The sequence below is a fragment of the Cetorhinus maximus genome, chromosome 4 (genome assembly GCF_964194155.1).
Source record: "Cetorhinus maximus chromosome 4, sCetMax3.hap1.1, whole genome shotgun sequence".
Taxonomy (NCBI): Eukaryota; Metazoa; Chordata; class Chondrichthyes; order Lamniformes; family Cetorhinidae; genus Cetorhinus; species Cetorhinus maximus.
The window spans coordinates 91,016,885-91,042,707 of record NC_135882.1 but is presented as its reverse complement, the minus strand read 5'-3'; the positions used below and the strand labels follow the sequence as shown (position 1 = coordinate 91,042,707).

Genomic DNA, 25,823 nt, shown 5'->3' with positions numbered 1-25,823 from the left:
GGCAAGGAAATGTATATCGCAAACACACAGTCACATGCATACCTACTCACGTGCATACCTACCCATCACGGAGGAAAAGGATAAAGGAACGGAAGCACAGGTTCACATGCTGACAAAGAACTTACCGGTGGCTGTAACCAAACTGGATGAGATCAGGGAAGTGACCAAAAAGTATGTCAGCCTGAGAAAACTGCAGCAGATTGTGCAAACTGGCTGGCCCATACATCGGATTGGAGCCCCTTTTGCTGTACAAGAGTACTGGAACTTTCATGAGGAACTTCATGTAGCAGAAGGAATACTTTTCAAGAGAGAAAAGATCATAATTCCTGCAACTCGAGGAAAGAAATGCTGCAACACATACACGAAAGTCACCTCGGCATAGAAACATGCAGGAGAAAGCTCATGATGTAATGTATTGGCCTGGAATAGGAGGACAAATTGGGGAAATTGTGAATGCATGTGCAGTGTGCCAAAAATTCTGTAAATTACAACAAAAAGAGCCACTTCAACCTGTGTCCCAGAGAGGCCCTGGCAGAAAATTGGAGTGGACTTATTCATATTTGACAACAGTGAGTACCTACTAGCAGAAGATTATTACTGAAAGCTTTTTGAGTCTGTGCTGCTGAGAAATGATAGTAACAGTATCACTTTAAATCATCTAAAATCAATCTTTGCTCGCCACAGCATACCTGAAAATGCTCATCTCAGATAACAGTCCACAATTCTCAAGCTCTGAGTTTCACACATGACTGGGAGTTTTGCTACACTACGTCAAGTCCCAAATATCCACAATCCAATGGAATGGTAGGACATACTGTGCAGACCTTAAAACACCTTTTGAAGAAGGCAGTGGTAGATGGAAGAGACTTCTACCTGGCTCTGCTGAATTTCAGGAATACTCCATTGGAGGGCATTGGATCATCTCCAGCACAGCTCCTAATGGGGAGAAGACTAAGAACTAAGCTTCCAACTGCACCCCAACTGTTACTTCCACAGCCAATGAGCTACCGCGTGCAGGACCTGCTCAAACTGAGACAGCAGAAACAGAAACGGCACTTTGATCAAGGTGCTGACCTCTGCCTGACTTGAACATGGGAGAGACAGTGAGGATTCAGCATGAAGGGATTTGGAATCCTGCTGTTGTCACAAGAATCACAGGAGAACCAAGGTCTTACATAGTGCAGACTCCAAACGGACAACAATACAGGAGAAACCAGAAATTCTTAGGAAAACAAATGAAATACAACCCTGCTCTGAACCAGAAAGTGTAGCTGAAGATCAAAATCCAGAATGCACCAGTGAAGCAACAGGTAACCAGACAAAGCCCGACAATACTGATAACTATCCAAAGGGTGATAGTAACAGAGCTAGGGAAGATCCCACCTTCGGTCTGTCCACAAGCATTACCCAGACCTCCCTGTTGCTCGCCATTTCAACACTCCACCCTGCTCTCATGCCCACATATCCGTCCTTGGCTTGCTGCATTGTTCCAGTGAAGCTCAACGCAAACTGGAGGAACAGCACTTCATCTTCCGACTAGGCACTTTACAGCCTTCCGGACTGAATATTGAGTTCAACAATTTTAGATCATGAACTCTCTCCTCCATCCCCACCCCCTTTCCGATTCCCCCTACCCCCCTTTCTTTTCCAATAATTTATATAGATTTTTCTTTTCCCACCTATTTCCATTATTTTTAAATGTATTTCCATCCATTGTTTTGTCTCTACCTTTTAGCCTTTTTTGATTCCTTCACCCCACCCCACCCCCACTAGGGCTATCTGTACCTTGCTTGTCCTGCTTTCTACCCTTAATTAGCACATTCCTCAGATAATATCACCACCTTCAACACCTCTTTGTCCTTTTGTCTGTGACATCTTTTGGTTATCTCCACCTATCACTGGCCCTCTATCCAGCTCTACTTGTCCCACCTCCCCCCCACCTCTTAAACCAGCTTATATTTCACCTCTCTTCTATTTTTACTTAGTTCTGTTGAAGGGTCATTCGGACTCGAAACGTTAACTGTGTTCCTCTCCGCAGATGCTGCCAGACCTGCTGAGTTTTTCCAGGTATTTTTGTTTTTGTTTAGAGAAGATCCCATGTCCTTCAAAATCACCTGTCACCATTCAGAACATCCAGTGGAAGAATTGTGAAAAAAACAGAGATACAGAGATGAGTAAAAGACAAAATGGACTGATCAAAACAAAGTGAGAAAGAATAAGAGACTTTGTGTACTTGAATTATATAAAAGTTTTTTTTTAAAAAAGGAAATGTCATGATAATAGTTGATTGTGGTAGTGGACTCTAGTACTAGATACTATATGGTACTCTGTATAAATAGGGGTGTCACCTGAGCCGAGAGTTGAAGGTCAGATGGCACATGTTGGAGCCTGTCTTGATAGAATTCAGTTACTGCAGATGTGCATTTATATTAGGAAAATTTGTTATCATCAATAAAGTTAGCTCAGCTATAATGTAAACGGCCTGTGTGCATCATTAAAACAGAAAACAAGACACGGGAGACCCGAGGTTCGACAGCTAGGAACAACCCAAGTCAGAGGGAAACACAAAGGAAAAGTTGTTAACTCTATGTTCTATGTCATATGCTATCCTATGGTTGAACAGTTGTGAAAAGTGGCAGCCGATCTCAGTAAACTGTAAGATGGAGGAGGTGACATTGAGGGTTGAAGGTAGTACACGTATTGAAAAGTGCCATCCAATCAGAAGCAAGGAAGATCTGGTACAAATGTACCCAGAGTGGTTTAATGAGACGTTGCATGCTTTGAAGATTTTGAGTATCATGTTTATATTGACCCAGTGATGAAACCAGTGATTCATCCCCCCAAGTAAAGTACCTATAGAACTAAAAGGAAAGTTTGAAAGACAGCTCCAAGAGAAGGAAGAAAAAAAAAGCTGGTCACCAGAGTCATAGAACCTACGGGTTGGGTAATTTCCATTGTGGTAAAAGAGGCCAAATAGATGGCTAAGAATTTGCTTGGATCCCAAAAGGTCAAACTCAAGGAACAAAGCAGAATCATAACCTATTCCAACACTGGAAGCGACCGTACCAGCATTGCAGCGACAGAAGTTTTCAGCAAGCTCGAGGTCAGAAATGGCTGAACTGTGAAGCTTGATGAGGAATCTTTGCTCAACATTCAGCACACCCTTTGGTCAGTACAAATTCCTGCATCTATCTTTTGGCCTTAAAGTGAGCCAGGATGTATGTATTCCAGCAAACCAAGACATAGAGGGTGCAAAGGAAGAGTTGGCATAGGTGATGATATTCAGACCTATGCTGTTGATGAAATGGATCATGACCACCTCTACGTGAAGCCATGTAGAGAACCAGAAAGGCTGGGATCAAACTAAATCCAGCAAATGCTTGTGCTGGTGTCAAAATGCCAGTGCTTTGGAATGGTGTACACACCTGATAGAGTCAAACTGAATCCTAAAAGAGTCACAGCCATTTCTGAGATGGAAGCTCCAAATGACAAGAAAGAGTTGAGAAGTTTCCTTGGCTTCATGGGTTCTTTCATACCTTATGTCAGAACACACAGCAAACCTACGAGAGCTAATGAGAGAAGATGCTGACTGCAGTGGTCAGAGTCACATGAAAGGAGTTTCAACAAACTCAAAGTACTATGCAAAGAGGCAAATCTGCCATACTAAAACAGGGAGAAACCTATCTGCAAGTAGATGTTTCTGCAAAAAGACTGGGAGCAACCCTGGTACAAGAGGGAAGACTGATGGCATTTGCATCCAAAGCTCTAACATCAGATATATCAACATAGAGTGCTTTTGGCAGTCATGTGTGGATGAGAGAAATTCCATACATATTTCTAGGAGAAAGATCATAACGGAGAGTGGTCATTGCCTACTGGAGCAGATCTAAAAGAAAAATCTGTGCAGAACACCAGCAAGACTACCGAGGTTACTCGAGGCTTCAGAGTTACAATTTCACTCTAAAATACAAGCCAGAAAGGGAAATGGTGCTAGCAGATGCTCTATCTCGGTTGTTGCCACAGGAAAAACATAAAATAAAAGATCTGTGAACGTAACACCATCGAAACCGAGTCAAATTAGAGATGAGCCAAGCAAAGATGAAGTATTACAGATGCTCTCTTAAGTGATCTAGGGATGGCCTGATAAGACAGTAAGCAGCCAGCAATACAGCAGTATTGGTCTATCAAGAAATGATAGTGTTAGAAGATGGTGTTCTGCTAGCCGGATCCAGAATAATCGTACCCAAAACAATGTATGAAGAATTTCTCCAGAGGATACATGAAGGCCACATGGGAATGGAGAAATATAAGATCAAAGCCAGATCAGCTGTGTACTGGATAGGCACCTACAAAGACATCAGAAAGAATGGCTTCTATGTGCAATGTATGCCAGAAGTACAGAAAAACACAGCAGAAAAAAGAGATGATAGCAGCTACTGGAGGTACCACCCAGATCTGTGGGAGCAGGTTTATTCTCACAATCAAGAATGGTATCTCATATTTGTAGACTACTACTTAAAACTCCAATAAGATAAACGTCTAAAAGATGAAAGATTTGAGAGCTGAAAAGATTTGAGAGCTACAAGTCATCTCAGCAGTGCAACTTCTGTTCAGAGCAAGGGATTCCTGAAAAAATAATCTGTGACAATGGAACCCAATTCACCTCCAGAGAATTTAAGGGATTTGCTGAACAGTATGGGGTCAACATTACCACCGCATTACTCAAGTGCACAGGGGTTTACAGAAAGAGATGTCCAAATGGTCAAGAGAACTTTTCACAATATGCTGAGACACAAAAGAGAGACCCAAACTTTGCATTGTCACTTTGATCTATACCTCTCAAGGCGGAGATGAAATCGCCTGCAGTGCTGTTGAATGGAAGACGACAACAAATTTGCAAAGCAACATACTCCCTCCAAATGACCAGGAGGAAGGCAGACAACTCACTGATGCACAGGTAGGAAGGAGGTCAACACTTCAACAAGCATGACAAATTCATACCTGAGATTTTGAAAGGACAAACTATACATGTACAGGAACCAATCATGAAAACATGAAACCCAGCAAACGTCAGTGAAGCCGAGACTCCAAGGTCATACATCATTGAGACCAAAACCGGTAAGCAATCGAGAAGGAACAGATTCCATTTTCAATCTGCACCTAAGCTGGAAAAGCAGAAAAAAATCATTAACAATACCAGCACTGCCAATAACCAGCAAGATAACATCAACAGCATCACTAATAAGTAACGTGACATCACCAGCAAGTGATACAACAATAGCAACATCAAGCACAACTCCTACATCAAGAGCGCCATGCACATCACCTGTGCAGCATGCCAAGTCTACAGTTGGGAGTACAACATCCTACCAGTGATACCCTGAATAATATTTTTAGAAACAAACAAGCTATAAAAGACTCTCAAGGTGTTCAGTTTATTTTATAAATGTTGATTGTTAACTTTTTTTTGTTAAACTTTAGTTTAAGGATTGGAAGTTATATTGATAGAGGCATTATATATACTTTGTTAAATAAAGAGGGATTTGAGATTGTTACATTATTCGTAAAGGAATGGGAATGAATTGTACATCTGGGGTGCCACATTTACTGCTGCACTGTAATCCAATCTATCACTCCACCAGTCACATGGAGAGCTGTAAGAAATACAATTGATGAAGCTGCAGCATTTTGAGTCTAAAACGTGATAATTTCTAACCTATGAAAACCAGTGGACATAAGAGTCTCAAGGCTGACAATCTAGCTGGCATACATTTACATTTATGTAAGTTTAGATACGTTTTTCTCAGTATGTACTGATGTTACTGGACTAATAAGATATAAGAGAAGGAACTAAAAATGTTAACTAATCTCCGTGAAAAAAAATTATCCAGTTAGGATGGGATGCACCTGAGGCCATTGAGGGAAGGTAGGGTGGACATTGCAGGGGCTCTGGCCAAAATCTTCAAACCCTTCGGAACGAGCATGGTGCCAGAAGACTATTGGATTATAAATGTTACCCCCCTGTTCAAAAAAGGAGGAAATAAACCCAATAGTAACAGGCCAGACAGCCTAACATCAGCAGTGGGGAAAATTGCAGAGACAACAATCCAGGACATGAACTGACACTAGGAAAATTACAGGCTAATGAATGAAAGTCAGCACAGGTTTGTTAAAGGCAAATTTGTTTGACCATGATTGAGTTTTTTTTTGATGAAATAACGATGAGAGTTGACGTGTGTAGTATTTTTTTAAAGTTTCTTTTCATGGGATAGGGGCTTGGTGACTAGGCCAACATTTATTGACCATCCCCAATTGCCTGAGGTGGTGGTGGTGGTGAGCCACCTTCTTGAACCGCTGCCGTTTATGTGATATTGGTATACCCACAGTGCTATTTGAAGGGAGTTCCAGAATCTTTACCCAGTGACAGTGAAGAAACGGCAGTGTAGTTCCAAGTCAGGATGGTCTGTGACTTGGAGAAGAACTTACAGGTGGTGGTGTTCCCAAGCATCTGCTGTCCTTGTCCTTTTAGCTAGTAGCAGTCACAGGTTTGGAAAGTGCTGTTGAAGGAGCCTTGGTGGATTGCTGTAGTGCATCATGTAGATGGTATACACTGCTGCCACTGTGGGTCAATGGTTGAGGGAGTGAATGCTGAAGGTGGTGCACGGGATACCAATCAAGTGGGCTGCTTTGTCCTGGATGGTGTTGAGCTTCTTGACTGTTGTAGGAGCTGCATTCACCCAGGCAAGTGGAAAGCATTCCATCACATTCCTGAATTGTGCCTTGCAGACAGTGGACAGGCCTTGGGGAGCCAGGAGGTGAGTTACTCACCACAGAATTCTCAGCTTCTGACCTGCTGTTGCAACCACAAGTTTTTAAATGCTAGTCCAGTTTAGTTTCTGGTCAATGGTAACCCCCAAGATGTTGAGTGTGGGGGATTCAGCGACAGTAATGCCATTGAATGTCCAGAGGAGATGGTTAGATTTTCTCTTGTTGAAGATGGTCATTGTCTGACACAAATGTTGCTTGCCCCTTATCAGCTCAAGCTCTAATGTTGTCCAGGTCTTGCTGTGTATGGACATACATCAGATACTGAAGCAGTCTTCAATACTTGGAAATGGACATTCAAAAAGCATTTGATAAAGTACCACAGAATCAAATGGAACGGTTGGCATAATCAAGTCCGAGATTAAAGGGACAGTAGATATAAAAATATTGGGTAAGGGACAGAAAATAGAGATGTGAATGGTTTTTTCAGACTGGAGAGAAGTATACAGTAGTGGCCCCAGGGGCTGCTGTTGACCACTGCTTTTTTAAAAATATATTAATGATTTGGACATGGGTACAGGGTATAATTCCAAAGTTTACAGCTGATAAAACAAATGTAACAATATGGAGGAGGACAGTCAGACTTCAGGATGACAGTCTGGTGAAATGGATAGACAAAATTTAATGTAGAGACTTGAGAAGGGATACATTTTGGTAGGAAGAGTAATGAGAGACAACATAAACCACGAGTAGGAAGACATGGCGGTATACACAAATCTTTGAAGGCAATGACAGTTGAGAGAATGCCTTAAAGCGCATAGGTTTCTTTTAATAGAGGTATAAAATAGTAAGGCAAGCAAATTATGCAAAACTTTCATAAACATGTTAGCCCTCAGCTGGAGAAACTGTTTCCAGTGGCAGATGAGTTGATGACCAGCAGAGAGATTTAAAGCTAATTGACAAAAGAACATGAGACATATGTAAACATTTTCTTAAAACGTGAATGCTTATGACAATGGCTATGGGAAAAGAGCAGGGCAGTGGGACAAATTGGATCATGCTACCAAACAGGCAGCACAGGCATGATTTCTGTGCTGTACCATTCCAAATTCCAGAGGCATTGACTAATAATCTAGAGATTCATATCCCACAATGGCAATGTGGGAATTTTAGTTCAGTTTTTTTAATTCTGGAAATTTAAAGCTGGCAGCTGACCACAAAAGATGGTTATGCTAGAAGGGAAAAAAAATCAGTTCAGACCAGTTCAAAGTAGTCAAAAACCAGTACTATTGGAATTCCATTTCAGGGAATATGAAACTAGTTCAGCTCAATTCTACTGGTACCAGTCTTATGATTCCCAGCTGTGGTCAATTGGTAGCACACTAGCCTCTGAATCACAAGGTTTTAGATTCAAGTCCTACTCCAGGACTGGAGCACACAAATCAACACCAACACTCCAGCACGGTACTGAGGTGATAGTGGCCCTATCTAGAGTAGGGGAGTTATCACCAGGCTCCTGGCCAAATTTATTCATCCAATTATCACAAAAACAGATTAGTTGGTCATTATCAGTTTGTAGAGTGCAAACTAGCTATTGTGTTTCTGAAATGTAGTCACTGCTGTAACGTCAAAAGTAATTCATTGGCTGTAAAGTGCTTTGAAATGTCTGGTGGTCATGAAAAGTGCTTTATAAATGCAAATCTATCAGGATGTTGAAAAACCTAAACTGATTTACATCCTTTAAGAGGAAGAAAACCTGCTGCCTTCATCTAGTCTAGCCAAAATGCAACTTTAGTCCTACATTAACATGGCTGATTCTCAACAATGCTTTGAAGAGGTCTAGCCAACTACTCACCTACATCAAATCATTACAAAAGAGCATATTCACCACAAGGATTGCAGCAATTCAATAAAAGGCAGCGCACCACCGCCTTCATACTAACTAGGAGGGGGGATTTTACCAGCACCAGCCAACTAGGCGGCCACCAGCCAGACTGCCAATTAAGAGTGGCAGCCTGCTCCCAAGTTGCCAGCCCAAACAGGTAAAGGTTGTTGCTGCTGCTGAGGTTGCAAGGAGAGGCAGCACAGGCAAAACATAAATGTTTTAATGTGCTGAGGTCAAGCAGGCAGGCCCTATCAATTGTAGGGGTGAACCCTGCAGCAGCATTTGGGGGGTGGGGTGCAGGGTTTGGGTGGGGCGTGATAGAATGGGGTATTGGCATTGGCAGGTCCTATCATGGGCGATGGAGCTTCAGAAGAGGAATATTCCCCTGGGAAGTTGCTGCCAGGGCATCTTGATGTAGCTGACAGGATCCCCATATTAGTAGTTTGTTTCCCCCCCATTTACACCACCGCTAGGTAAATCTGATTTCTTTAACTGTTCCATTACCACCTGCACCATTATCCTTTTTGTCATTTAATTATTCCAACCTTCCACTCCAGGATCAACGTGTCCTTTTATTCTTTCCTTCCCTTCCTCTTTTTTTCCCCTGCCTCTGTGGTTACTTAAAATCCTTTTAATCAGAATTGGGAAAAATAGATGCAAGCTTATCAAGCTGAAATGTTAATTCACTCTCACCACTGATGCTGCCAGATCTGAATATTTCTAGCATTGTTTTTATTAGCAGCAAAAAAAGGGCAGCCAACCAAGTATAAAATATAGCCCAAGCTGTCTCCTATAACAAGTTAAAACTAAGTTAGCGTTTTTGGCACGAATCAACGCTTAGATGTGACATTGAGTTGTGTGTACATGTACAAAGATTTATTTAATATTAGCTGCCCTGATTTCAGGCTCCTTCAAAAAAAAAAAGTTTACAAGAGCTATACTTTAACAAGTCATTGCTCGAGATTGTGGCCCAATACCAACATCTGATGATTAGTCGAAAAGGTTTATTTGATCTTTCAGCATTCATCTACCAGTAAACATTTCCTTGAATCCATCTTGCTCTCTATAGCCCACTTTTCTATTTTCTTATTTTTAAATACTTTGGTTGTCCTTAACTGACCTCATAAGCTTTCAGCCCTCACTACAGTAGTGCTGAGAAATGCTGCAATATTAGGACTAAATAAAAGTACTAAAATCTTGTGCCTGTTATTTATTAAAAAGTTCAAATTTTATTTGTTTACATTTAAAAACAAGTATAAAAACATAATTAGACTAAACAAGTTGACAATGAATTATTCATTAGTTTTACTTGGTATCGATGGCAGTTTACCAGAAACTATGTTCTTTTTAACTTTCAGCCGGGGAATCAGCTCCCTGGATTTAAACAAACTGTTTTTTGAAGGTGAGCCAACTGCCAGTTTGGATCCAGTTAAATTTGCAAACAGCCTTTTATTTGTTTGTGGTGGTTTTTCAGCCTGAGATAGCTTTGTAGAGAGAGCAAGTTCTTCCTGGAGTTTGGACACCACATTTTGTAGTTGCTGGATTTGCTCAGCATGCTCTTCTTCAATATCCTCAAACATCTTCTCCTTGTGTGTGGACAGAATAAAAAAAAGAATTTCTTATGAAGTATTATGCAAAATAATTTAGTACCTTAACAGTTCTAGAATGATGCAGAATTCAGACAGTACTCAAATTTATTCAGATCTATTGCATAGAATTATTGCTTAAAATAACTGCTTAGGCTAGTGTTTGATAATTTGACAGTTTGAAATACCAGAAGTAATCTATATACCAGTATTTTACCTACAGGCAGCAACTTTAAAAAAGCATGCAAGAGAGATTTGCTCAAATTGTAACTACAGCATTTCCTCAAAATGGACCATTCTTATCGAAAGGAATAGAAATCTCGGAAAACAAGCCATTAAGCATGAACTCCAGTCTAATGGGTGTTCAGAGATGAGACAACATATCCACTAACTGCACCACCCAAATGGACACAGTTGAAATTTCTCCAAATGCACATGCTAAGAAGTTGATTCACTAGAGCTACAGGATATCTATAAACAATTTATATCATACTATCATCTACATTCTGGAAAAATGACTTTTTCCAATGGCATCAGTAGATTAATTCTTAAATACAGTACTTCAGTCTTGAATCCATTAGAATTGGATAATTTTCATGCAAAACAGTTGGAGTTCAAATGATTTTATGCTTATATCCTTGATCAAGTCAAATACCCTGATTGCATCTGCATCTATATTATGTTTAATTACTCAAAACAGTACCATCCAGAGAAAAAAGAGGTACTACTGGAGGAATTTTCTCTTGTCCATAGCAGGGAAAATCCAGATATGCATTCTCCCAAACTGCCTACTTCCTATGGCTGAAGAAATCCTCCCAGAGGCAGAATGTGGCTTTAGACCTTCCAGAGGAACCTCCGACATGGTCTTTGTTGCCAGACAAATACAGGAAAAATGTCGAGAACACCAGAAACCCTTCATTGCATTCATTAACTTGGCCAAAATATTTTACTCAGTAAATCCATCTGGTTCACTAATGTCCCTTAGGGAAGGAAATCTGCTGTCTTTACCTGGTCTGGCCTACATGTGCCTCCAAACCCACAGCAATGTGGTTGACTCTTAAATGCCCTCTGAACAAGGGCAATTAGGGATGGGCAATAAATGCTGGCCTAGCCACTGATGCCCACATCCCATGAATGGATTAAAAAAAAAATCAGTGGATTGTGCTCCAAAGATTTGGATGTCCAAGAAACTTCATCACAACCCTACAACTGTTTCATGATGATAGGATTCAATGGTCGTGAGTGGGAGATCTGAAACAGAGACTTTCAGAATCCAGACCAGAATCAAGCAAGGCTGTGAGATAGTCCCCATACCTGAACAGTGGCTATTTACCCCAAAGATCAACTGTCCTCTGGTGTTTAAATGGAAAGCTCTAACCTCAAATCACTCTGTGCCAAAATTAAACTGACCATCATAGATATACATGACCCAAGTTTGCAAATAACTGCCATGTCATTGCCCACTCTGCACCAGATTTGCAACTCACTCCTGATCTCTTCAATTCTGCATAGAAGAAACACCACCTGTTCTTGAATGTTGCCAAACAAAAACTCATACCAACCCACACCTGGGTCAGCCAAAATATTCCACCTCCTTTATATTCCATCTTCTATATATGAAGGGGAGACTCTGGAATATATTGCAAACACTTTTCCAGCCTTGGCAGCCATCTCTCTCAAAAGGTCACCTTTTGAGAAGGAGGTCCAGCACCAGAACAACTGCCTGAGCTCAGCCTTCTACAGCAGCAGAGTTCGATAACCAAAGACTTTTACACAAAGACTTTGTTGATTTGCAAAGAGCAGTGGTCATCACCACACTTCTGTACTGCAGAGAAGACCTGGACTGTGCATCAGTAACACAAGAGTGTGCTTGAGAAATTCCATCAGCAATACCTTCACTTTATTCTCTGAATTCAATGGGAGGACTGTTGAACAAATGCTAGTGTCCTTGAAGCCAGCTCCACAAGCATTCAGGTAAAACTCCTGCAAAATCAATGGACTGTCTGGATGGCAGATAACTGCCTCCCCCACCAGGTTCTGTTTGTTCAACTGAGGGCCAATGTTCCAAGGGAGACAAAGAAAACACCTCAACAACACTGAAGTACAACAGCATTGACATTAATGACTGGGAGGGGCTTGCTACCAATTGTTCAGAATAGTGACAATTTGTCCATTAAGCTGCATCATGCTCGAGTCAAAGCCTTACTAATGGAGCAGAGCAGCAGCAGAGAAGGAAAGAAAAGGAATCTTGCGCTCCAGATCTCACTAACTCTTGGGATCTCCAGCCCCATCTTCCCAAAGATCTGTGGGTAGAGAATAGACCCAGTCACAAGACTGGCCATGGCAGAAAATTGCAAATGATTAGCTGTCATCTTCAAAAATCGAGGGCAGCCAATGAGGCCTATTGCACCTCAGCTCCTTGGTAGAGCGATCCAGTACTATGAGGCCCACCATGCCTCAGCTCCTTGGAAAGGCTATCCAGCTAGCCCCTTTCTACTATTCTTTCCCTATGGTCCTGCAATTTTTTTTTCCCCTCTCGTATTTATCCAATTTCCTTTTTAAAAGTTATTTGTGAATCAGCTTCATTAACCCCTTTAGGCAGTGTGTTCCAGTTCGCAATCTCCTGGAGTCAAAAAATGATATTCCGCATATTGTACTCATTTTGAACCTGTGTCCTCTGATTAATGATCCTCCTTCCACTGCAAGGTGTTTCTCATTTGCTCTATCAAAACTAGTTATGACTTTGAATACTCCATCAAATCTCCTCTTAACTTCCTCTGCTTATAGAGCAACCCCAGTTTCTCTAGTTTCTCCATATAACTGCAGTCATTTATTTTTGGTGCAATCTAGTAAGTGTCTTCTACACCCTCCAAGTTATTTACATTCTTCAAGTGTGGTGCTCATATTTGAACACAATACTCCAGATGAGGCCCAGTGTTTTATGAAAGATTTATAACTTCCTTACTTTTGCACTCTGTATCCATAAATAAAGCCAAGGGTCCCATATGCATTCATAGTTGCCATCTTATTTGTCGTACCATCTTCAAAGATTTGGGCATATACACCCTTAGGGTCTTTGTTTCTGCACCAATTTTGAAATTGTGCCTCTCTTTACATTAAATTTAATCTGCCAATGTGTTTTGCTTTTTACTATCACTATCCTCATTATTTATTACATTACTGATGCCATGAAACCAAAACTTTGAATTTATGCCCTGCATACTCAAGCTCAGCTCATCATATATAGAAAAGAGCAATGGTCCTAATACTGACCCTTGGGGAACAAAAAACCCAAAGCATTTTCTTCAAATAATAATCACACATTTAAGTGTGATCCACATCTAAATTATGAAAAGATAAAAAATTAGATTCATTTAATTTTAGTAATACAATTAAATGTAGTTATGCAAAGATTCAATGCATTTAAGAAACAAGGAATAAAAGTACTAATATTAAAAAGTATACCTGCTCTGTTATAGTCCAATTAAGTTTCTTCACCTCTTCATTACTCTCTTGAGAATTTTTCTCTGCCTTCTGCAAAGCTATTTGCATCTCCTTCATCTCCCTCATCAAGGACTTGCTCACCTAACAGTTAATGAGTGGCAGTTTCAAATTCAGAGTTATGTATATTTTATCTATGCATATATTTGGTTAAAGATTTAATCAAAGGGACCTTGCAATCAGATAAAATATTAGGGTCTAGTTAGATGATTCAGAGAGATTTTTTTCCCCCCAGAAAGTTACTGTTATGAATCTTTGCCCTTGGTACCAAGTCATAAGATTTTAGCAAATTGAATTGAAAACATTCATTGTAGTACATAATACCTGATCCTTTTCCTTCAGCAGTTTTGCATTCTGTTCTTCAGATACAACTTTGTTCCTATATAATTCTTTATATCGGTTTAACTCTGTGGAAAAATATGCTTTTAGTTCTTTTTTCACATAATCAAATCATTCTCAACTAAAGTATCTAATTCTAGATGTACATTAGGAAAATTTAAAAAGTCTAAATGAAAACAAAGTGGAAAAAAAAACACACCATTAGATACTTCCAAATTCTAATACCCAACACACGTTTGGAACATAAAAACATTTAAATAATTTGAATCTTCCCAATAGATAGGTTTGAAGATAAAGTGCTGATAAATTAAATCTTAAATACTCATTTAATCAGAGGGTTTCACTGAAAAATCTCCAAATTGTGGGCTCTAGCAACAGAATCCAGAGTTAGAAATTATGCAAATCTATTGTACAGATCATAACCTCATATGCTTCCAGTTCCTTACCAGAAAAAAGATGGGAAAGAGATATGAAAAGTTCTCAAGACTGACCAGATGATGGTTGCATTAGTGTACCAGTATAGTTAGGAACTTAAATTTTAATTTTCAAGAAAATAAAGGGAAGCACGCAACTAGCTCATGTACTAGCAGTTTACAGCTTTTGAAATCAAAGATTTGAAAGAAATAAAAACTTCATTTCAAATGTTGGTACAGAGGGAGGCTATTTGATCCCACAATGCCTATACTGGTGATGGTCATCTGGTTACCTCAAAATTATCTCCGTAACCTTACAATTTCTCTCTCTTCTGCTGTTAAATTCTTAACTATAGCTAGCTGTAGAAGTGTTCTACATTCTATCGCCTGAAATAAAAAAGTTCAAAGGTGTAAAGGAATTATGATTCCAGCACTAATCCAAAAGAAATTGTTTCTCCTTATTTTCACTGCTTGGTCAACGTTAATCAAACAAAATGTTGAACATTTCTACAAGATTCCCTCTTTTACATTGAATACAGTCTTAGTAAATACCATAACTACATCTTTCATTCTTGGCATCAAGCTAGTAAACCCTTTACCAATGTTTCAAATATCCATTCCATAATAGCATACAAAACCTGCAGAGTAAATCAATATCTTGTGCAGGGTCTTCACCACCATCTTGGTTTTTGAAACAACACTCCATAAATAAAAATTCTGAATCCATTTGTCCTTTTTATGACTTTTACCAGCAACAATCCTGTTTATCATTTGGATTTATACCTCCGGATAGCTCCATTTTACTGTTCAGGATACATTTCCATGCTCTGCTTCTTTCCATAAAGATACCTCATCTTTACATAAATGTGTCAAATTTTTGTCCACTCCAACTTAGGTCCTTCAACCACCTCATGCACTCGGCTTCTCATGTCCCTAATTTGGTACGGTTAGTGAATTTTGATACAATTCCCTAGCTCTGTCAATATGGAGAAGTGGTTCATGGTCAATCTAAGAAACATCTATTTATTATATTTGTGTTCGTTAATCACATATCTATGCTGCATCTTAACCATCATCTGCCTCAAATCGTTCCAGCAAATACCATCAAGTATTTTTGAAAGTGCAAATATATCACAACTACTGCATTCCTTTTATCCATATATTCAACAATCTAGTCAACTAGAACCTTTAACAAATCTGTGTTAGCCATCTACCTCAAGCCTAAGTGCTCACAATTATCCCTTAGTGAAGGCTGCAGCATTGTGTACAAAGTGATTGCTGTTGAGAAGTAATTTGCAGTACATGAAGCCTTTCAAGATTAGGCAAGATGCCACATCAATGAAAGCCTTTAAGTAGTTCACCTACAACTGTTGAGGGTAATTGGTGCCATTTCCTGGATTATTTCTGCACCCTTCCACGTAAATACTAAAAAATGTGTGCCAGGACAATAACCGCAAGAGAGAAAATATGTCCCTAACACCATGAAACTGTACTGATAAATCAAAAGAACTTAGGAGGTAAAAATAATGTGAATCAAAATATGATAAATTTAGCTATTAATAAAAATCATGCAATTAGGTTTCGTACAACACTAAATATTGTTCTACTTGACACAGAAAAAAAAGGCGGTGTTTCAGATCAAATGTGCATCCTTTACCACTGTCATTTATAGCAGCTTCGAGCTGAAGACTCTCCAGCTGAGATTGTGTTTTTGAAACTTCTTCTTTGTACCATGTCAACTCCTCCAGCAATCGAGTTAAAGATTCAGAATTTTCAGCAATAGCAGCTTGTCTTTGGTAATTACTGAATGTGGTTGCCAGCTCCTCCACTTTTGAATCCCTCACCTTGGAGAGGGGTAGATAATAACCATTTAATTGAGCTTCTAATGCTGATCTTTATAGGCTTCTACATACAACTTTCAAAAGTGTACATGCTAGCATTTCATAGTTCAACAGAATTTTCACATTAAGAGGTCCAGAAAACTATTATACCCCAGACTTAGTATGCAGGGAGCACTTTAAATTAAAAACTCATGTGCTATGCTAGTTGGTGGTGTGTTGATAGCCCTGCTCAATGCTAAAAAATGATATAAAATAGCTACTATTTTTAGTGCATCACTTCCTGATCCACCAATAGGTTCCCACAAAACTGCTTTCCTTTTTAAAACTTAAAATTTTACCTATTCATAATGTAATTTCATTATTTATAATTAAATTTCTACTTTTTAAATGTTTTTATTTCAAAAAAGTTCTTATTTGAAGACCTCATCCATACCCATAAGCCTGGGCTTGCACATATTTTTGCTCATGGCATGACTTGAGCTATATTCATATTTTACAGTTTGAGCATTTGCATTCTCTCTAATTTCCTCCCTCCCACCATTAGTACCAGCCAGCTATACTGCTGGGAATATTTCTTTAATTTCTTGCCCTTTCTACTTAGTTAATGCTTTTTAAAAAATATTCAAAGAAAAAGAGCACAAGTAGCAATTTGGAGGTTAAATTTATATAGGAGCTACGAAAAAGATAAGAGGGAGAGTATGCACAAAATTGTCACAGAGGTAGCAATAAAAAGATGAGATGGGTACAAACGTGACCGTACCAACTTACTGTACACAATAGCACAGGAGATTACCACCTTTACACAAAACACTATCATTTAAGTAAAAACAAAAAACTGTGGGTGCTGGAAATCCAAAAAAACAAAAATACCTGGAAAAACTCAGCAGGTCTGGCAGCATCTGCGGAGAGGAACACAGTTAACGTTTCGAGTCTGAATGACCCTTCAACAGAACTAAGTAAAAATAGAAAAGAAGTGAAATATAAACTGGTTTAAGGAGGGTGGGGGGTAGAGCTGGATAAAGGGCCAGTGATAGGTGGAGATAACCAAAAGATGTCACAGACAAAAGGACAAAGAGGTGTTGAAGGTGGTGATATTATCTGAGGAACGTGCTAATTAAGGGTAGAAAGCAGGACAAGCAAGGTACAGATAGCCCTAGTGGGGGTGGGGTGGAGTGAAGGAATCGAAAAAGGCTAAAAGGTAAAGATAAAACAATGGATGGAAATACATTTAAAAATAATGGAAATAGGTGGGAAAAGAAAAATCTATATAAATTATTGGAAAAAAAAAGGGGGGGGGGGGGGGCGGGTGGGGGGGAGAAATCAGAAAGGGGGTGGGGATGGAGGAGAGAGTTCACGATCTAAAATTGTTGAACTCAATATTCAGTCCGGAAGGCTGTAAAGTGCCTAGTCGGAAGATGAGGTGCTGTTCCTCCATCATTTAAATGTTAGAGATAGAACAGTATTAGACTTTTTTTGAAGTTTGTAGAATATTAACAGTGGCCACAAGAGTGTGATGAAACTGCGCAACCTGCTCTGCCACTGCACTTTTTAATTAAATTCGTTTTCAGAATGTAGACATTGTTGGCATGGCCAACATTTATTACCCATCCATGATTGCCCCAAGTCGATTGTGGATCTTCATTTTGAACCATCAATGCTCACTCGTAATTGATGCAACTGTGTGCCTTGCTCCAAGGGCAGTTAAGAGTCACCTATGTTTTTGTAAGGTTGGAGCCACATATAGCAAGACCAAGAAAGAATGGCAGATTTCCTTCTCTGCAGGCCATTAATGAACCAGTTGGCTTCTATAACAATCCAGTAGTCACATGGTCACTTTGCTGATATTACCAGTTATTATAAACTGAATTCAAATCCTTAAAACTACCATGGTGGAATCTGAAATTACAGCTGAATTATTTTTCATTCATTTTACAGGATGTGGGCTTCCCTGGCTAGGCCAGCGTTTATTGCCCATCCTTAATTGCTGAGAAGGTGGTGAGCTGCCCTCTTGAACCGCTGCAGTCCGTGGTGTAGGTACACCCAGTGCTGTTTGGAATGGAGGAGTTCCAGGATTTTCACCCAGCGACAGTGAAGGAACAGTGATTATTTCCAAGTCAGGATAGTGAGTGGCTTGGAGGGGAACTTCCAGGTGGTGGTGTCCCCATCTTATCTGCTGCCCTTGACCTTCTAGATGGTAATGGTCTTGGGTTTGGAAGGTGCTGCCTAAGGAGCCTTGAGTTTCTGCAGAGCATCTTGTAGATGGTACACACTGTTTATCAGTGATGGAGAGAATGAATGTTTGTGGATGTGGTGCCAATGAAGCGGGTTGCTTTTTCCTAAATGGTGTTGAGCTTCTTGAGTGTTGTTGGAGCTGCATTCATCCAGACAAGTGGAAAAGTATTCCATCAGACTCCTGACTTGTGCCTTGTAAACATTGGCATCTCCTAAAATAATGGAGTTGGTATTGCACAGAATTCAAGAATTTTTCAGAAAGCTTTAAGAACTGATGAGAGAACATGGCCACACTCAGTTTAATGATAGCTCTGATAGTAAGGAAGCATCTTGTAAATATTGATCACAATACATTTGTTTCTTCCTTTCAAGTTTGATATTCAATATAAGAGTTGAAAAGCAAGTAAATCTTAAGGGATGAGTAATAAATTGACCACAGTAAACCGGGCTGATCTAAAGTCATTGGAACAAGCCACTTCACTTCTTATATAGGACTACTCCACTCTGCCAATTTCTGTTTCAACAATGCAAAACTTCCATACCCAATGTTTCCAAAATGCCCTTTCCCTCAACCAAGAATTCCCCACCCCCATAGTGAACACAGCCCTTGACCATGTTGGTTCCATGTCACACACTTCTGCTCTCACCACTCCTTGTCCTCACCTTTGACCTCCACATTGAACACATCATTACACAATTCTCCACTATTTCTGCCACCTCTAACATCTCCCCACAACAACCCCACCCCCCATCCTTTCAGCATTCCAAGGAGACTGTTCCCAACTCATTCTGGTCCACTCCTTTATCATCCCAACACCCCCTCCTAATGCACCTTCCCATGTAAGGGCAGGAGGGGATGCTGTACCTGACTTTTTAACTGCCTCCATTCTCATTGTCCAAAGACCCAAATTCTCCTTCCAGGTGAAACAGTAACTTATTTGTACTTCTTTCAGTTTAGTATACGGCATTCACTACTCACTATGCAGTCTCCTTTACACTGGGGAGAGCAAATGCAGATTGGATGACCGCTTTGCAGAACACCTCCACACTCAGCTTGCAAGCATGACAGTTTCTAGTTGCTAGTATTTTAATTCTACGAGGGACTCCCATTCAGACCCCTCTATCCTCAGCCATGTTCAAAGCAAGCTCAAGGTACAGCACCTAATCTTTTGATTAGGCACTCTATAGCCTTTCAGACTGAGTAATCAATTTCAGATTTTAACCTCCATCTATTTTTGGATGGCACCTGTTGGTAATTATTCTGCATCTAGAATACAGTTAACGTAAGGGAAGTAGAGTTAAGACATAGCAGGGCAGCTCAGTCAAGTGGGATGCGTGTCCTGTAATATGTGCTAAGTCATGGATGCTACCGGTGTCCTAGGTGACCACGTGTGCAGGAAGTGCTGCCAACTGCAGAAACTTGAGCTCTAGGTTTCAAAGCTCAAACAGCAGCTGGAGTCACAGTGGCGCCTCCGTGAGGCTGAGGGCTACGTGGATAGCACGTTCAGAGAGGTGGTCACACCGCAGTTTAAGGGCCTGGAGGCAGAGGGAATGGGTAACCACCAGGCAGTCCAAGAGAAGTAGGCTGGTAGTGCAGGAGTGCCCTGGGGTCCTGCTCATAAATCAGTTTTCCATTTTGAAAGCTGGTGAGAGTGTTGGTTCTTTATAGGAGTGCAATCAGAGCCAAGTTTGTGGCACTATGAGCAGCTCGGCTGTGGAGCAGGGGAGGAAGAAGAAAGGAAGAGCAATTGTGCTAGGGATTCATTGGTTAGGGGAACAGAGGCATTTCTGTGGCTGTAGATGTGACTCCAGGGTGGTATGTTGCCTCCTTGGTGCCAGGGTCAAGGATGTCAGAGTGGCTACAGGACATTCATCCGGGGGGGGGTGCAAGGGGCAGGTAAACAGCCAGAGGTCGTGGTCCACATTGGTACCAATGACTGCAATCAGAACTTAGGGAGTTACGTAGAAAATTGAAAATCAGCAAGCAGAACCTCTAATGTAGTAATCTCTGGATTGCTCCCAGTGCCACGTGCCAGTGAGTATAGAAATAAGGCATATAAATGCATGGCTGGAAAGATGGTGCAGGAGGGAGGCTTTAGATTCCTGGGACAAGCTCTGGGGGAAACTGCACCTGTACAAGCTGGACGGATTGCACCTGAGCAGAGCTGGGACTAGGTTCCTTGTGGGGCGTTTTGCTAATGCTGTTGAGGTGGCTTTAAACTAACTCGGCAGGGATTTGGGAACCAAGAGGAAAATATTAGAGGGGAATACCAGGGTGTACAAAATACTGATGGGGACAGATAGCACTAGTATAGAGAATAGCAAGTTAATAGGTAAAGTCGGGGTAATGGAGAAAGTAACAAAACCTAAATCAGGATTACTATGCATGTATGTAAGTGAACGGAGAATAGCAAGTAAGATTGGGTTACCGGCGCAGATTGCCATGTGGAAATACGATGTTGTGGCGATAACAGACGCCTGGCTCAAGAAAAGGGCAGAACTGGGTGTTAAATGTCCCTGGGTACAAGCTGTTCAGAGAAGATAGGAAAAGGAGGAAAGGAGGGAGGGATGGTGGTATTAGTTAAGGAGAGCATTGCAGTGCTGGAGAAAAAGGATGTCCCAGAGGGTTCAAGGACAGAATCAATTTGACTAGAGCCAAGGAACAAAAAGGGTGCAATTACATTGCTCAGTGTAGTCTATAAGCCACCAACTAGTGAGAAGGACGTAGAAGAACAAATCTGCAGGGAAATTACAGAGAGATGCAGGCATTGTAAAGTAGTTATAATGGGGGACTTTAATTACCTGGATGTAGACTGGGACAGTGGTAGTGCAAAGGTGGAGGGGGGGCAAAAGTTCCTAGATTGCGCTCAGGAGAATTTTCTGCACTGTGTGTCCAATCCAACAAGAAAAGATGCACTGTTGGACCTGGTTGTTAGAAATGAGGTGGGCCGAGAAGATCAAGTGTCAGTGGGGGGAACATTTAGGAGACAGTGATCATTGTAATTTACATATTAGGATGATGATAGAAAAGGATGATAGGAAATCCAGAGCAAGAATAATTAACTGGACGATAGTGGACTTTGATGGGGCAAGAACGGAGCTGGGCCAGATAGACTGGAACAAAAGATTGGCAGGAAAAACTAGCTGAACAATGGGCTACCTTCAAAAAATAAATAAATGGGTTCAGGCACAGTCAAGGTATATTTCATCAAAGGGAAAGGTAGGGCAAAAAAATCCAGAGTTCCTTGAATGAAAAAGGAGATAGAAATTAAGATAAAGAAGAAAAAGTGCACTTATGACAGGTGTCAGGTAGAAAATACAATTGAGAACCAAGAGGAATACAGAAGGGTCAGAGGGGAGGTGAAAAAAGCATAGAGAAAAGTGAAAGGGATTATGAGAAAAGACTGGCAGCCAACATAAAGGGGAATCTCAAAGTCTTCTATAGGTATATAATTAGTAAAAAGGGTGATAAAAGGAGTAGGGCTGATTAGGGACCTAAAAGGAATTTTACACATGGATGAAGGGGCCATGGCTGAGGTATTAAATGAATACTTTGCATCTGTCTTTACCAAGGAGGTAGCTGCTACCCAGGCCATGGTGACAGATGAGGAAACTGTCACTGTCACTAGAAGGGCTCAAAATTAATAAAGGGGGAAGTGTTGAATAGACTGTCCGGTACTTAAAGTTGACAAGGCACCTGGACCGAACGAGATGAACCCAAGGATATCGAAGGAAGAGTGTAGAAATTGCAGGGCACTGGCCATAATCTCTTTTAGTCTTAGCTAGACTCAGGGGAGGTGCCAGAAGACTGGAGAATTGCAAACATTACGCCCTTGTTCGAAAAAGGTTGTAAGTATAAGCCCAACAATTACAGACCAGTTAGTTTAACTTCAGTGATGGGCAAGTTTCTAGAAGCAATTATTTGGGATAAAATTATGGAAAAATATGGGTTGATAAGGAATAGCCAACATGGTTTTCTAAAGGGAAAATCGTGTTTAACTAACTTGGAGTTTTTTTTGAAGAGCTAACAGAAAAGATCGATGAGGGTAATGCTGTTGATGCGGTGGACTTTTAAAAGGCATTTGATACAGTGCCACACAGACTTAAAGTTATTGCCCATGCAATAAAAGGGACAGCAGCAATATGGATACAAAATTGGCTGAAAAATAGGAAGCAGACAGTAATAGTTAATGGGTATTTTTCAGGCTGGAGGAAGGTTTGTAGTGGAGTTCCCCAGGGGTCAGTATTGGGACCCTTACTTTTCCTGATATATATTAATGATCTAGATCTTGGTGTGCAGGAGGCAATTTCAAAGTTTGTGGATGATACGAAGCTTGGGAGTGTTGTAAACTGTGAGGTGGACAGTGTAAAACTTCAAAAGGACATAGACAAGTTGAAGTTGGCAGACAAAATTCAATGCAGAACAAAAACAAAAATACCTGGAAAAACTCAGCAGGTCTGGCAGCATCTGTGGAGAGGAGCACAGTTAACGTTTCAAGTCCGCATGACTCTTCAACAGAACTAAGGAGAAATAGAAAAGGGGTGAAATATTTCACCTCTTTTCTAATTTTCCTTAGTTCTGTTGAAGGGTCATTCGGACTTGAAACGTCAACTGTGTTCCTCTCCGCAGATGCTGCCAGACCTGCTGAGTTTTTCCAGGTATTTTTGTTGTTGTTTTGGATTTCCAGCATCCGCAGTTTTTTGCTTTTATCTTAAGTTCAATGCAGAGCAGTGTGAGGTGATGCATTTTGGTAGGAAGAAAATGGACAGGCAATATAAAATAAGGGGTGAAATTTTGAAGGGGTTGCCGGAGCAGAAAGACCCAGGTGTAGGTGTGCATAGATCATTGAAGATGGCAGACAGGTGGAGAGAGCAGTTAATAAAGCATTAGTATCCTGGGCTATATTAATAAGGGCATGGAGTACAAGAGCAAGGAGGTTATGCTGAGTTTATATAAGACACTCATTAGACCTCAGCTGAAGTAGTGTGTACAGTTCTGGGCACCATATTATAGGAAGGGTGTGAACACATTGGAGAGAGTGCAGAAGAAGTTTACAAGAATGGTTCCAGGGATGAGAAACTTCAGCTATGAAGATAGATTGGAGGGGTTGGAACTGTTCTCCTTGGAGAGAAGGCAGCTAAGAGGAAATTTGATAGAGATGTTCAAAATCATGAGGGGCTGGTCAAAGTAGATAAGAAGCTGTTTCCTCTCATAAAAAGGATCAAGAGGGCAGAGGTTTAAAGTGATTTGCAAAAGAAGCAAATGTGACATGAGAAAAAACTCACAGCAAGTGGTTCGGATCTGGAATGCACTGCCTGGAAGTGTGGTGGAGGCAGGTTCAACTGAGGCATTCAAGAGGCATTAGATGATTATTTGAATATAAACAATGTGCAGGGGTACAGGGAAAAGGCAGGGCAATGGGTCATAATGCTCATTTTGAGAGCTGGTGCAGACACGACGGGCCAAATAGCCTCCTTCTGTGACGTTAAAATTCTGTGATTACACTCCTCCTCCACATCTTGTCTTGCACCTTCATTTTGTCATTTAATAGCTGTCTTCCACCCTACCAGAATTTTGTTCTTTCCACCCCCTTTCCTGCCTTTACAATTGCCTTAAACTGATTATATCTCTAACTTCAGATCTGATGAAAAGTCATTGACCTGAAACATTAATGGTTTCCTCTCGCCACAGACCTGTGTATTTCCAACACTTTCGGTATCTGCAGCATTTTGCTTTTATACCTTGCACTGATTATACAAGTAAACTATTAGATTACAAACAATAAAGTTAACTATCCTCCCTCTCTCATTGCTCCTCAAAATGCGGTAATCTTGCTTTAAATATTACCTTCAATTTGTGTTGCTCAGCAATGAACTCTTCTTTTGCAAGATATTTATCTTGAACTTCTACCAAAGCACATTTATATGCATGTCGCCTGATTGATTCTTTGTACATGTGGAGTTTATTTTCCAATTGTTCTTCATAAATCTCCTTTAGTTCTTCAAACCGCTCACTGTAATGGACGAGTAAAACAACATGCAAAATCTTATTTGAGAGATTGATAAACATGCAAGATGGCAGACAGAATTCAGCACAGGAAAGAGGAAAATGTGAGGCAATACATCTTGATTGCAAGAATGAGGAGACACTGACAGACTGGTGGTTATGAGCAGATTTTTTTTTATTCCTTTACAGGATATGGGCATCACTGGCTGGGCCAGCATTTATTACCTGTCCCTAATTGCCCTTAAGATGGTGGTGAGCTGCCTTCTTAAACCACTGCAGTCCCTGTGGTGTAGGTACACCAAACAGTGCTGTTAGGAAGGGAGTTCCAGGATTTTGATCCAACGGCAGTGAAGGAACAGCGATGTATTTCCAAATCAGGATGGAGAGAAGCTTGATGGGGAACTTCCAGGTGGTGTGTTCCCATCTGTCTGCTGCCCTTGTCCTTCTAGATGGTAGTTGTGGATTTGGAAGGGGCTGTCTGAAAGAGCCTTGATGAGTTCCTGCAGTGCATCTAGTAAATGATACACACTGCTGCTACTGTGTCGGTGGTGGAGGGAGTGATTGTTTGCGGATGGAGTGTCAATCAAGTGGGCTGCTTTGTCCTGGATGGTGTCAAGCTTCTTGAGTGTTGTTGGAGCTGCACTCATCCAGGAAAATGGGGAGTATTCCATCACACTCCTGATTTGTGCCTTGTAGGTGGTGGGCATGCTTTGGGGAGTCAGGTGGTGAGTTGCCACAGGATTCTTAGCCTCTGACCTGCTCTTGTTGCCACAGTATTTGGATATTGACTGCTTTAGTACCTGAGTCGCTGCAAATGGTGAACATTGTGCAATTATCAGCGAATATCCCCACTTCTGACCTTATGATGGAAGGTCATTGATGAAGCAGCTGAAGATGGTTGGGCCTAGGCACTACCCTGAGGAACTCCTGCAGTGATGTCCTGGAACTGAGATGATTGACCTCCAGCAACCAGAACCATCTTCCTTTGTGCTAGGTATGAATCCAACCAGTGGAGAGTTTTCCCCCTGATTCCCATTGACTCCAGTTTTGCTAGGGCTCCTTGATGCCACACTCGGTCAAATGCTGCCTTGGTGTCAAGGGCAGTTACTCTCACCTCACTTCTGCAGTAGATGAATGATGTCATAGATGAAATTTAATGCAGAAAAAGGTGTGAACTGATACACTTTGACAAGGTGAGGCAACAAAATTAACGATGCACAGGGAGAGAGACCTGGGCATATATGAGCACACACT

General features: G+C 40.8%; 1 protein-coding gene across 1 annotated transcript in view; it reads right to left on the bottom strand.

Annotated features, from left to right (window-relative positions):
* Positions 1-9,914: 9,914 nt before the first annotated feature.
* LOC144679333 (kinesin-like protein KIF20A) overlaps positions 9,915-25,823 on the bottom strand; it is a 51,914-nt gene continuing 36,005 nt past the window's right edge. Inside the window, exons 13-17 of the mRNA XM_078539698.1 lie at positions 24,411-24,576; positions 16,147-16,333; positions 14,062-14,144; positions 13,702-13,821; positions 9,915-10,236 (exon numbers count right to left, since the gene is read on the bottom strand). Coding sequence (XP_078395824.1) covers positions 9,943-10,236; positions 13,702-13,821; positions 14,062-14,144; positions 16,147-16,333; positions 24,411-24,576 — 850 coding nt within the window. The 3' untranslated portion in view covers positions 9,915-9,942. The remainder of the gene's footprint in view (positions 10,237-13,701; positions 13,822-14,061; positions 14,145-16,146; positions 16,334-24,410; positions 24,577-25,823) is intronic.